General features: G+C 58.0%; 1 protein-coding gene across 2 annotated transcripts in view; it reads left to right on the top strand.

Annotated features, from left to right (window-relative positions):
• RASGRF1 (Ras protein specific guanine nucleotide releasing factor 1) overlaps positions 1-11,049 on the top strand; it is a 78,501-nt gene extending 67,452 nt beyond the window's left edge. For both annotated transcript variants that reach the window (XM_045561038.1, XM_045561039.1), the window contains 3 exons: positions 4,210-4,327; positions 4,740-4,808; positions 10,827-11,049. In XM_045561038.1, coding sequence (XP_045416994.1) covers positions 4,210-4,327; positions 4,740-4,808; positions 10,827-10,919 — 280 coding nt within the window. In that variant the 3' untranslated portion in view covers positions 10,920-11,049. The remainder of the gene's footprint in view (positions 1-4,209; positions 4,328-4,739; positions 4,809-10,826) is intronic.
• The last annotated feature ends 2,649 nt before the right edge of the window (positions 11,050-13,698 follow it).

The following is a 13,698-nucleotide window of genomic DNA, read 5'->3' as shown; positions in this document are numbered from 1 at the left end:
GGTTTTACCAATAATCATTCCGGGCGCTTGCCGGGCACACCCCGGCTGTCCTGCACTTGGTGGCCTTGGCCCCAGCTCCCCATCACGGGGCAGGCGGCAGACGCTCTGCCGCGGGGACCGTCCTGTGCGTGTGGCTCCGTCGGCAGCATCCGTGGCCTCTGCCCACAAGACGCTGATGTTGCCCCTCCAGAAATACCTGCAGGCTTGGCCACGTGTCCACAGGGGGCAGCTCCTCCCTCCTGTTTTTCGGGGCGGGAGGCTGAGGAGCTGGTGGGGGCGGCCCCGGGCTGCACAGCAGGGGGGGGCCATACTGGCCTCCAAGGCGGCACCCTGAGGCTGCAGGGACCCGCTGCCCACGCCGTGGCCTGTGAAACACGGGGTCGCCCCAGGCACCCGCACCTCTCTGCCCTCCCTGCACTGACCGGACGTCCCTTCCTCTCCTGGCCCGATGGCCACGCACCAGACCTGGGGGACCCCTGGGGTCCCGAGTCCCCATAGAGCTCAGGAAGCTGCCCCTCCCTGGAGGGGTCGCATGAACCCACTGGGGTTCACCGTCCCGGGGCCCTGGGGGTGGGGCCGGCAAAACCTCCAGCCCCTGACGGCAGCTTTGACACGCCGCTCCCCCCGCCCCGCCAGCCCCACCAGCCGCCTCTGTCCCCTTCCTGCCACACGTGTCTGTCCTTGGCCAGCTGCGTGTGCCTTGCCGTGACCGTCCCCACGCTGTCTGTGTCCCCAGACAGACGCCCCCCGACCTGTGCTGTCCTGCACCCTCTTCCGCCTGGGCTCCCGGGGCCCTGCGTGTGGGGACCTGCCGCCCCCGAGACCCCCCGGGCACGGCCGCATCCACCTCCTTCATGTGGCTTCCTTGTCCGCCACCACCACTGCCTGTGTGGTCCCCCTTCTGTCCCAGAGTCCCCATCCTGACTGTCGTCCCCTGTCTGGTTCCCCGTGTGAGCGCCTTTCCCAGCAGGACCCCACCCCAAACCCACACCCCGTCCCCGGCCACTCTCTCCTCACTGTCCCCCGGCCACCTACAGCTTTTGCCAGGTGTCCCCGCTGGTCCCCAAGAGGGACCTTATTTCCTCTCCTCGTTCGCTGAGCCTAAGCCCCCAGACCATCCCCTCCTCTCAGCCTCCCAGAGACCGGAACCTTCCCACAGTTCCATGCAACAAAAATGTGGCCGAGAACTAAAGCTGGCAGTGAAGTGTGGCCCCGGTTCTGTCGGGGTCGATTCTGACCTCGGCCCGGCACACTTGTGCGCGTCGGCCCCTCTGCGATCTGAGCAGGACGTCCCGACTTCGGGGAACTGGGGCCGGCTGCTGGGCTGCAGCCCAGGCCTGTCTCTGTCCCCTGAACTGGGGACGGGAGCAGCTGTGGAGGGTGTGTGGCCAGCTGCTGCCAGGCCACCCTCGTCCTTTACGTGGGCGAAAATCCACGATCTGTGTGGACATGATGAGCTCCAAGACTGCGGTTCTTGAATTTCAGGGGCTCAGCAGGACCAAGTGTCTGTCTCTACCCTGATTTTCTGGGGGACCCCACAGCGAAGCCCAGCCTCTTCCTGATCGCGCGGCGAGGCGGGGTGCCGCCCGGCAGAAGGCAGGATTGGACTCCCCCCCGCCCCCCGCACTGCGATTGTTTCCAAAGTCGCAGGAATCCCTGAGCCCAGGGGACTCAGCACAGCCCAGCCCCAAGTGGGCCTCAAGGCAGAAGGGGGTACCCCGCGGCCAGCAGACACTTGCCAGGGAGTGTGACCAGCCCCGGGGGGCAGCGCGGGGAGACGGGAGAGTGGGCCCCATGCCCCACCCCTGGGGCCTGCATCCTGGGGCTCCGCGGAGAGCAGGCGGGGCAGCGGCTCTGGCTGTCGGTGACAGGCACCACGGAGTCTCTGTGTCCTGCGTGGCCTTGTCAGGAACTTCTGGGTAGGAAGAAACGTCAAGTTCGGGGGCTCCAGACAACCGCAGGCAAGGCCAGGACGCCAGCTGTCACCAGCCACCGCTGTGCCACCACCAGGTCCCCCCCCCGCCCCCCCGCCCAGAAACCGGAAGCAGCTTCTGGGATGGGGTTGGGGCACTTTGCTCACTGAACTGTCAGCGACAGGTGTGTGACGACTCTGCCACCCTCGAGTCACCTTGCTGGAGAGACCAGCCAAGGGCAGGCCAGACCCCCCGGGGAGAGGCCAGGGTGCCCTTGTGGCCCCCACCGTCCCCTCTGCAAGCCCAGGCCTGGCCCCCGTGGCCCTGGTGGGGCTGGTTGTGTGCGAGGCTGGGTGACCTTTGCCCTCCAGCGAGGCCCCTCCCTCTGGAAGTGGTGACAGGGACAGAGGTCAGTCCTGGGACCGGGAGGCACCACCTGCAAATCCATCCCCTAATCACAGCTGGATCTGGGTCCCCACAAACACCAGGGGAAATGCTCTGAGTGACCGTCCCCACGGGTCTGGGTGGGCACAGACCCCGTGAGTCCTTCAGAAACCCCCCGAATCCCGGATCACCCAGCCTCCCCTCCCCCCCTTCCATGCCAGAGCACTCGGGGTTGCCTGGCTGTCCCCGCACACGCAGACGGCCGGGCACAGGGGGCGAGCACCTCCCGGAACCTCCCAGAACCTGCCGCGACCTCGCAGCCTGGAGCTCTGGACTCGTCCTGCGTCGGCCCCACAGACCCGGGCGTGGAAGGAGGGAGGCAAAGCCCTGCCCACGTAGCAGCCACGGCCCCACAGGGCTGCAGGGACCCAGAGCCGTCCCCAGGGGTCCGGGTGACCCTCACCTGTTGTGTCACAACCCACAGTAAAAAGTAAACAAAGCACCGAGCACAGCAGGAAGAAAATCCCCAGCGAGTTACCTTCATTCCACGCAGTGAGCTGGTATTTTCTGTTTCACTTTTCCTTTAATCCGGTCTGCACTCTCTAAACTGATGTCCACACCCACAGAAGGGTTTAGACCTCGGGTTGGAAAACACTCCATCCACCGTGTCCCTGACGCCAGGCGTCACCTCCCTCATGACACTGTCACACCCCTGTGCCAGCTGTCTGTGTTCACTTCATCGCCTCCTTTAAATCAATTCACTTTCCCCAAACATAAATTTAAATAAGGAGGAAGTTTTTACGTCCCGGGAAACGGTGCGCTCTCCCTGCGCACGAGCGGCCTCAGCAGCCGTGGGGAGAACGGCAAGAGGCGCCAAGGCCTGGCCGAGCCGCCGTTGCCGCCGTGGCTCTGGGACCGGCTGCGGCTTGTTCAAAAAGGGAACGGTGGAGGGCACCAGTGCTGCTGCCCACGGGAGCCTGAGGACCAGAGAGGGAAAGGGCTGGCCCGGGGTCACACAGCAGCAGCAGCCGACAGCTTGCTCTACCCGCCTCCCCACCCCCCTGCAGAGTGGCCAGAGGGTCACGCAGACAGAGGGGGCTGGGCCGGAGGGTCACCCGCCTTGTGCTGGGCAACCCCGCCTGCATCTGGGTGCTGAGCTGGGACAGCTGCAGAGCACCCTGCCAGGAGCCCCCCGAGGAGCTAGAAGGAGCCTGGCCAGGGGACAGGGGCTGAGGACTCCATGGCAGACCCCAGGGGCCTGGCCCAGCACCCACCCCCCCGGGCACCGGAACACGCTGCGAAGGAGCAGGCCGGGCTTACTTCAGGGCCACACGTCACTCCCAGGGCCCATCGCCCAAAAGTGCAGTCCCCGAGAGTCACCAACTGTGGAGACTGTCACCAGTCCCCCGCCCAGAAGCTGCTTCCGGGAAGGTGGTCTCAGGGGGCGAGTTACCCAGCCTGGCACCCCAAGCCCAGGGCCTGGCGGGAGGAGATGCCGGTGAGGCAGAGGAGGGGTCTCGGTGCGCAGAGAGACCGGGGCGTGTGACTGGCGGGGACGGGGCCGCAGAGCCCTCTGAGAGGTGGTCGGGTGGGATCTGTGTGGGAGTTTCTGCGGAGGGAGGACAGGAGGACAGGAAATGGGAGGGGGCTGGGCACGGCCCAGGGACTCTGACAGGGACGGAGGTGGCGGGGCAGGGAGGGCCTCCCGGCTGGGGAGGAAGACACGGCTCAGAGGCCCCCCGTCCCCCGTGCCGACACTCAGACCCCGCTGCCCGTCCGAGACCCGGAGTGACGGTCGGTCTTGGTGGATGGCAGCCTGGGCCGCTAGCGAAGCGGGGGGCGCGGGGTGTTCTGTGCCTGGCGGAAGGCCCTTTCCTAGTGCAAACCCGTGTTAATGCCATTTGCTTCCAAGTTGCGACCCGCCCTGTGTCCCGTACCTGGGGATGTACCTCACCGACCTGGCCTTCATCGAGGAGGGGACGCCCAACTACACGGAGGACGGCCTGGTCAACTTCTCCAAGATGAGGATGGTGCGTCCCTGGCGGGGGTGGGGGCCCGGCCCTGCTGCCCCAGGAGAGCTCGGCAGGCCCAGCCGCCTTTGCCTGACCGTCCCCCTTCAGTCCCGCGAGGTGGCGGGTGCCTTCGACTTTGCGGGGGCCCCGGGGGTTGGTTTCGGGGGTGTGGGGCAGCTCACGCCACTGAGAGAAGGTTTTTCCCTCTCGATCCCGTAGAGTAACTAGCCCGCAGGTCCTGACAGGTCTCGGGAGCAGCCTGCTGGTTTAGAAAAACCACCATGGCTCAGCGGCGCCTTCCAGAAGGCTCCGTGTATGGAGTTGAGAGACGGGTTTCACGCTTAGCGTCGACAACCCCTTTGGCTCTGCGAAGTGGGGGGTGGCACCAAGGGAGGAAACTGTCCCCTAACACCCCCCGTCCTTCCCACAGATTTCCCACATCATCAGGGAGATCCGCCAGTTCCAGCAAACCGCCTACAAAATAGAGCACCAAGCCAAGGTAAGCGGCCCACGTCCCGCCCCGGCGGCCACCTCCCGCCCCGTCCCCGCCCACACCGGCCTGTCAGGAGGGCTTCCCTGTTCCCTGTACCCCTGGTCAGAAAGGGATTGTCTTGAGAGTCTTGCCTGATTTTACGGCCACGGGTGGTTTATAATCACGCCTGATCTTCCCCAGGGCAAGAGAGACGGGGTTTGTAGCATCTTCTTTTAAAAAGGCACCAAGCTCACAAGTCACAAAAGTCACAGATACAAAGGTGCACACCGTGACACGGCCCCCAGCTGCCTAGGTCCCCTCCCAAAGGCGCAGTGTCACCAGCTTCTTGTGTCGGCGTCCACAGGCAGGCCATGAGCACAGACAAACTTTCCTACGACGACGTGGCACCCTGTGCCCTGCTCGGTGTCCCCGGCCTTTCCCCTTAATAATGCGTCTTAGGGATCACGGCCCCGTTAGGCCAGAGGTCTTCTCACCCCCCCTCACAGCTGCGGAGAAACCCGGATTCAGCCGTCCTCCCTCCGACGGACTCTTGGCTTGTTTCAGCCTTTGGCTGCAGAAGCCCAAAGAGACACCCTGCACCCCCAGAAACAGGCGGGGGGTGGAGTGCGGGTCAGAGGGGCTGGGGGGCCTTGCTGGAGACCCCAGGAGTTTCTGGTTGGGGGGGCACAGCTTGCTCCAGAGGGACAGGCCCGTGTGAGGCTGAGGGGTGCGGAGCCCCCAAGGCTGCAGGGAGCAGCATCCGACCGGCCTGAACTGGCTGGGACGAGGGGACGCCTGAGAGGATCTGGGACCTTGTCCTAAGAGGGTGGGACACCCCGAAAGGAGGCCACAGACTTGGACTAATGTGGATGTTTGGAAGAGCACAGGGCAGTGTAGGGCGTGGTCGGCACATCAGTCTTGTGTCTTTATTCAAACCCTGCACCGATGGCCCCGTTTCACTGATAAAGCAGCTGAGCTTTGCCAAGGCAGGTTCTTGGCCTCCCGCTGCCGTGGCCTTTCCTTCCTGCCCCGTGACCCTCCCCCTGCCGTGGCCTTTCCTTCCTGCCCCGTGGCCGGTTCTCTGCAGGCGGCGTCCTGGCCCCCGGTTTGCAGCTCACGGGGACTCCAGCCCCAGACACCCCAGGCACACGAGACCACACTCTTAGTTTTCCTCTGCTACTTCCCTTTGTCAGGGATTTGTTCCTTAAAAACTTGTTTCCTGCCACGTTCCATGACCTCAGGACCTGGCTTACACCCGACAGCCACGTTAGAGAGGGAAGCACCAGCGGCCGACTGGGGGGCCCTTTTCACTCATCCTCTCACCCGACACGCAGTCCCTGGGCCAGTCCCGTGTGCCAGGCCCTGGGTGGCCCTGGGCAAAGCAGGGAAGAAACAGGTAAACTGGTCCCCCCGAGCCTGCAGGTCTGGGGGGAGACAGACTCAGAGGCAGAGAACATACCGTGGCCGGTGACGGTCACAGCCCTAGAAGAATCAAAGCAGGGAGGTGGGGGGCTGAGGAAGGCCCAGGAAGCCCTGGACGTCGAGTGTGGACACACAGAGAGGATGGGCACATGGGCTACAGGTCACCTGTGCACCTGTCAGAAAGTTTAACCTGGATCTAATCAGGAGGAGCCAACAGACAAATCCAAAATCCGGGACATTCCACGAGCCGACCGGCCTGTAGCTTGGTGGTGTGCGAGCGGCGGTCGCGCTGGCCCACAGGGTGGGGCCGAGTCCTGACGTGCTCAGGAAGACTGTGCAGCGCGGGGTAGACAGGCTGAGGAGGGCTTTGTTCAACACCATTGCCGCAGAGCCGGGTGCCGTGGTGGCGCCTGCAGTCCCAGCTGCGCGGGAGGCTGAGGCAGGAGGATGCTGGAGCCACTGCACTCCAGCCTGGGTGACAGAGAGAGGCCCTGTCTCAAGGAGAAGAAAAGAAAAGAGAAGAAAAGAGTAAGGAGAGGAGAAGAGAAGAGAAGAGAAGAGAAGAGGAAAAAAGAAAAGAAATGAGCAGGGGAGAGAGATTAAACTCAGTTCTGAAAACAACGAGGGACAAGTGGGGTTTGCAGCTACCAGGCAGTGGATGGATGGAAGCTCCCGGAGGAGGCACCAAGGGCAGGGGAATCCTGCTAAACTGGCCTAACTAGATTTTTGCTGAAGGCAGGCAAGGACTTACCGGTCAAGGGTGGGGAATGAGGAATTTGATCAGATATCAATGGCGGGGCAGGCACAGTGGCTCAAGCCTGTAATCCCAACACTTTTGAGGCTGAAGCAGGAGGATCCCTTGAGGCCAGGAGTTCAAGACCAGCCCAAGCAACATAATGAGACCCCATCTCTACAAAAAACAGAGAAATTAACCAGGTGTGGTGTCTCGTGCCTGGTGTCCCAGCTACTTGGGAGGCTGAGGCGGGAGGACGCTTGAGCCCAGGAGTGTGAGGTTGCTGTGAGCAGTGATGACACCATGGCACTCCAGCCCAGGCAACAGAGTGAGACTCTGTCAATTCTTAAGAAGGGGGAGAGGGAGGATTCTTGCTAAGGTAACTCAGCGGGATTCTCGCTAAGGGCCGGCCCAGGAGCCTAGGGAAGAAGAGGGCTCAGAGAAGCCTGACGAGGGGTCAAGGAAGAGGTCCTTGTCCCTGCCGGTTTCCGTAGTGTCAGTGCGGCCAGCAGGGCCAGTTTCAAGCTACCAACTTAACATCACTGAAAACAGTTGGGAATAGAGGCTAACAGGCAGCCCTTACACGCTGGCACGAGCCAGTTCCAACATGCCACTGCGTGTGCTCCTCAAACGGTACCAGAGAGCCAGACACAGCGGCTCACACCTGTAGTCTCAGCTGCTTGGGACGAAGGAAGATTGCTTGAGCCTGCCTGGACAGCATAGCAAGACCCCTCTCTCTAAAAGAAGAGATACATCTGTGGATGTCAGTGTCAGGAAGGACATGGCACAGGTGCACATCTGAACACAGGGCGCCGCTCCAGGCCAGAGGAGACTAGACACACGACACCCAAACGCAGCGCAAACGTCCGTCAGGCCCTGGGCTTCTAAAACCATGGCTGTAAAGGTCATTCGGGGCACTTGAAATGTGACTATGATCTGTGCACCAGATGGCATTATGGTGTCAGCATGGAGTGTCTTGGGTGTGACAGTGACTCTGTGACGTCGGAGGACGTCCTTGTTCTTAGCAGGTGCCCGGATGAAGTATTTACCCACTGATGGTTCTGCCCACAAGCAGGGATATGTCCATATGTGCTGTTTCTGTAGGTGCTAACGTTTTTTAAATACAAAGTTGGCAGGAAAACAGACAACAGTGAGAACATGTAACGTAGGAAAACAGACATGAACGCGAGGAGAACTGTCTGAAGCAAGGGCTGTGCTCTGGAAGCACACTGCAAGCTACATATGTGATAGTAAATGTCCTGGGACCACATTTAAAAAAAAAAAATAGGTGAAATTAACTATACTAATATATTTTATTTAACACAGCGTATACAAAAGATTGTCGACTTAACATGTGGCCAATCTAAAAGGAGATTGAGATGCTAGATTTTCATTCACACTAAATTTTCAAAAATCCGGTGTGTATTTTCCACGTCACACCTCAGTTCAGACAAGCCCTGTCTCACGTGCCCGGCGGCCACGGTGGCTCATGGCTGCTGCGCTGCGCTTATTGGCTCCAGGGATCGTTTTCATGGAAGATTGTTTTTCCACGGACTGGGGGCAGGGCATGGTTCGGGGACGATTCAAGCACATTACTTTTATTGTGTGCTTTATTTCTGTTATTATTACATTGTGACATATAATGAAATAATCACGGGCTGGAGACTTCTGCTCCAGGAACGGAAAATGGTTATCTCTAGAGAGCCAGGCTGGGGGCTCGGGAAGGGAAACAGAGAACCACTGTGTTTCATTATGAGCCGCTTAATACTACTTGGCCTTTTAAATGACGTACAAATGTTACTCTAGAATAAGATATGGACTAATTTAAAAGTTAAAAGAAATGAAAATATGATTTTTTAAAAAAGGAAGGACCACAGTTCTGATGGTCTGGCGGGGACTGAGCGTTGGGGCTGCTGTGAGGATGGACACCGAGGTCCGAGTGACGAGGTCACACGCCAGATCCATCAGCTCAAAGCACCGGGGCCTCGCCCGGCAGGCTGGGCTCAGGGGCGTCCGCGGCGCAAACCAGAGGCCGCTCGGTGTCTCCCTCTGCCTCAGCCCCCCCCCCACCCAGAGCTTCCCTCAGTCGCCCAGGGAAGAGCTGGGTTCAAGTCCTGCCAACGCCACTCCCCAGCTCTGTCAGCTTCTTACAAAGCACCTCCCTGCCTCATCCGAAAAACGAGATTCTTACACCAACCTAGGATGGGTTGTTCTGGGTGATTAACTACGACAGTCTGCAAAGCGCTTTATAAAAGCATCACTTTTCCCGATGCAGGGCACTCGGCAGGCCTGAGGAACAGCGGGTTTCTTGTCTCTGCGAAGGGGTCGCTGGCCGAGGGAGGTGGTTTTGAGGGCGTGGTGAGGGGGGTCCTTGGAAACTGGGGGGCTGGAGCCGGCACTGTGGGGACAGAGCAGAGGTGCTCGAACACCCCTGTGCCTCGGAATCAGATTCACCACAAAGAGTGAATTTTACTGTAACTTCTTTTACAGTAAAATAATGACCAGTGAGTAGCGACAAGGCCATTCTGCTGACAGCGTTGGCAATTAGTAAACTCTCTTTGGAAAGAAACATGTTAAAGTGTAGCAAGAAACTCAGTCATCTTACACACAGGGGTTTATGTTTAAAAAATTTAGTTGAGGCAAAAGGCTATCTCCTAGGATATATTCATTGCAGCATTGCTTTTATATACAAAATTGCAAGGAAATCTGAAAACAGCTTACACATCCAACAATAGGAGAAGAGTTTAGTAAAATATATTACAGTGTGGCAAGATGATGCAGGGTTACAGTTACTAACAATGCAACTTCTAGGTGGTGGATTTGCTGCAGTCTCCCACTGAAACAGAATATCTTAGAAAGAACGATCCTTAGCGTGATTATTATGGAGGGAATCAGTCCGTCTGTGGATCCCCAAAGCCTTGGGGAGATAGAGACTCGCATGTTCTAGAAAGGACTGTTCACACAGAGCCACTAGCTGGGCATAAAAGACTATTTCACGTGGTCATAGAATGGCCGCGTCTTTGTCAAGGGGTGTAGGTTAAACCAGACTGTGACATCTAAAGTCGCCGTCCTAGAGGTGCTGGGTATGAGCGATTGGCCATAATCGTGCATCTGTGGGCCCGGCAGGCAGCTCGTCTGTCCTTCAGAGAGGCAGACAGAGTCAGAAGGTTCCCAACATATAATAAAAAATATAATTTGTTTTTCTTTTTGCTCTGGGTTTCTGTCGGGGGGAATGCACCTTCCATTCCAAGCAATTGACAAATAAGTGAGCCCTGGAGAGACTGTGGGGCTGAGGCCAACAGGGGTCCAGCAAAGCACCGGGCAGGAGTCGCGTGGGGGAGGGGACCAGGGAATAATCTAACTCCCGTGAGTGACTCTTCCTGATTCTCCACTTGGAGCGAGCCATGGGAGGCCCCAAACAAGGAGACCCGTCCCTCACGTGGTCTCAGCGTCCCCTGGCTTCTCTTGGGGTGAATGCCTGGAAGCGCTGTGTATTAATAATCCTAATGTTTACATGTATTTCACCCTGACATTCTACTGTGACACGTTGCAAGCACACAGGAACACTGGAAGAACTGTGAGCACCCACCACCTGCCACCAGCTTCCAGAAATGACATTCTAGATTTTTTTTAATACCAGCCTCAAACACTCCATCAAATGCTCAAAGAGACAACAATCAACAGTGATTTTGACCATAGATGATTCAATGCTGAGACAATACTAAACAATAATCCTAAGACACATTATATTAGGACAAAGCTCCGCCTCGTGTGCCCGCCTGACTGACCCCCAGTGGAGCACCTGGGTCCCAGGAGGCTCCGGTGTCCACGGTCACGGTGCCACGGAGACCTGTCACACTGCCACTCCTTCCTCTCTCTCCTTTTCCCAGGTGACCCAGTATTTGCTGGACCAATCTTCCGTGATGGACGAAGAAAGCCTCTACGAGTCCTCTCTCCGGATAGAACCAAAGCTGCCCACCTGAGGCTGGGCCCTGCCCGGCCCGTGGCTCCCGTGGACACGCTGCGTGACACTGTACATACTCGTTTGGTTTCTCTGGGTTTTCTTCTCAGTATGTGCTTCTCCAAGAATACAACTCCGTTCTCGTCCTTAGACTCCTGTAGAACCGGAACGTGGATTTCTGCACATTTAAGACTGCCCACCCGCCCGGGCCCCCGTCTCCCGCAGCGCCCGGTTCTCCCAGCAGCTGCACCCTGGCCCCCCCAGACTGCCCGCCCCTCAGGCGGGGGGCAGAGCCCTGCACACGGAGCCTTCCATCCCCGCTTCCGTCCTCCCCCCGCCCAGGCGTCCCCCAGCATGTTCCACGTAGCCGTTACACTGGGTGGGGGTGGGAGGGCGGCGGGAGGGGTAACACCGTCCCCTGATGTCCGGCCATCGACGAATCTTCCTGCTGATGGTGATGCCAACTTCCAAAGCAGCTTTTTCAGCCACAATCGCAGGTCTCAAAACTCCCCATCTGTCTCCGGCAACCTGGAGGGAAGGGAGTCCTCTCCGTCCAGAGCCACAACCCTCGTGCCAGCGCTGCCGTCCGGCTGGCACCGCACGGCTCCTGCCCCAGGATTAACACCAGTAGCATGAACAGCCGTCCCAGGACAGCCGGACGAGGCCCTAGACCTTCCCGAGGTCGCTGCACTGACTTGGCCGACCGCTGCCCGGCGTTCACTGGAAGTCGGGACAGAGACATCACTCTTCCTCTCCGAGCTGCCTGACCGGCCGCTACAAGCTTACGTTGAGATGCTCCAAGTCTGCACACCTTGTGAAAACTAGTTCCACACTGTAGAGTTAGGAAATCAATAACCAAGTGTTTTTATTGCATACACTGTAGTCCTGTCGAAGTGCCCCGGCAGGAACATAGTACCGTAGTGCTTATTCTGTGAGTATCACCACGTATTTTTTACACCGTACAGCACAGAACACTTAGCTCTGAAGTGGCAGGCATGCTCCACGACACAGACAGACGACTCTTGCTGTAAGCAATACCTAGTGGTATGAGAATTCTATTTCAAGTCCTAAAATATTTCCACTTACAGCTTGTTTGGAAAAAAGAAATTTCCATTTTTGTAAAGATATATGTTTCCTGATTACCTCTTGCTAATAAATCTATTCTATCTCAGGGTGAACAGTGAGCTCCGTGGCTTCATTTGTTCACACAGGGAATGTCGGCTGAGCGTTGGCCCCTGGCCAGGCCCTGCGCGGGGACAGAGATCCAGGGTGACAAGGACAGCGTCCGCTGTCTGGGGACCAGCCGAGCAACAGGGAGGAGCCCCGGTCGCCTGCTGCACGGGAACAGGCCACCCCAAACCCAGTGGCCGGAACACTCCTCCTTCCGCAGCTCTGCGGCCACGGCCCAGCTGGCGCTTCTTGCACAGGTCTCCCCTGAGGTTTCCGTCCCCAGCAGCGGGGGCTGGAGTCACCCGAAGGCTGCACGGGGGGGGGGGGGTCCCCACGGCACGCACACGGCCAGAAGTTGATGTCGCCAGGTGCGTCTCTCCCGTGGCTCCCAGGAGTGACCCTTCGGAGACTCTGCAGGAGCCGTACGGGTTCTGGGGACCGAGCTGCGGAAGTCCCAAAATGCGGGGAGTTAGCTACGCTCCCCACAAAGAGGTTTTTTCTCTTTCTTCGGATCAGGTCTCTAAGTTGACCACGCCAGTTTGCAGGGAGTTAGCTACGCTGCCAGCAAAGAGGTTTTTTCTTCCGATCGGGTCTCTCAGGCAGGGGTCATCGCAAAGGATGAAAAAATAGTAGGAAACAGAAATAATAATACACAGAGCCAAAGATATAGTTTATAAAGTAAAGGTTTACGAAAATAGATAAAAGGAGGGTATCCGGATGGGTATATTTCCTCCCGCCAAAAATATATCCAAGACTGAAACTCCACACAGGTGTTATATAGGGTAGGTACAGGCTACATACTAACAGGCAGTTTGCTTTAGGGTCAAAGTCTTCTAAAAGGCTACTACAGATCCTTCAACTAACTCTAACTAGGGGAACAATGAGTTGTAAAATCTTCTTGGGGCAAACTTCTAAGTTTTCTGATAAGGCTATTACTTTAGCAAAAAACAAAGACATCTTGGCTCCGGTGATTGTGTTCTTGGAGACAGAGCTGATTTCAGAAGTCAACATGAGCTGTGCTTTGTGTTAATTACTTTAACCGCATGGCTCCTTCTGGGCCCGGCTTGGGCATTAGCATATCTCTCTGATCAGCTCTCATCTCCCGGGGTCCTTGCCAGCTCAGGCAACCCATGGCTCTAGGAAGAGGCCTGCCTTGTCTTTCAAAACAGGTGAGAACCATAGGCCCAGTTTACAGCTGTCTCTTTGAAGTGCAGCTTTTATTGACCAATGAGACGCCCTCCTGAGAGGAGGCAGCTTTTGAACTAACACATTTATTTCTTCTTTAAGGCAAAGCCTTATGTGACTTCTGAAATCAAATCTTGTCTCCAGAAATACAGGGGGCATTTCTATAACTCAGTATTCTTAGGCTCAACACCAAAATGCGGCGCCCAGGGCGTTCTGCGGGCAGCACGTCACCAAGGCCTGACGGCAAGAGGACCGGAATCAAGCCCTTCTCCCCAAGAATAGCTGTAGCCATCTCTGAGTGACCGAGAGACAGGCCCCGGGAGCCACGTTGTCACAGGGGGGCACAGACAGTGCCTGGGGATGCGAGGGAGGAAAGGCCCCTGTGGGAGGGACGGTGGGGGTGGGGAAGCTCCTGGAGGTGCAGGCGCCGTGGGGGGTGGGGGGCG

Source organism: Lemur catta, chromosome 9 (genome assembly GCF_020740605.2).
Source record: "Lemur catta isolate mLemCat1 chromosome 9, mLemCat1.pri, whole genome shotgun sequence".
In the NCBI taxonomy this organism is placed as follows: Eukaryota; Metazoa; Chordata; class Mammalia; order Primates; family Lemuridae; genus Lemur; species Lemur catta.
The sequence above is the reverse complement of the archived record's forward strand: the minus strand, read 5'-3'. Positions and strand labels throughout refer to the sequence as shown.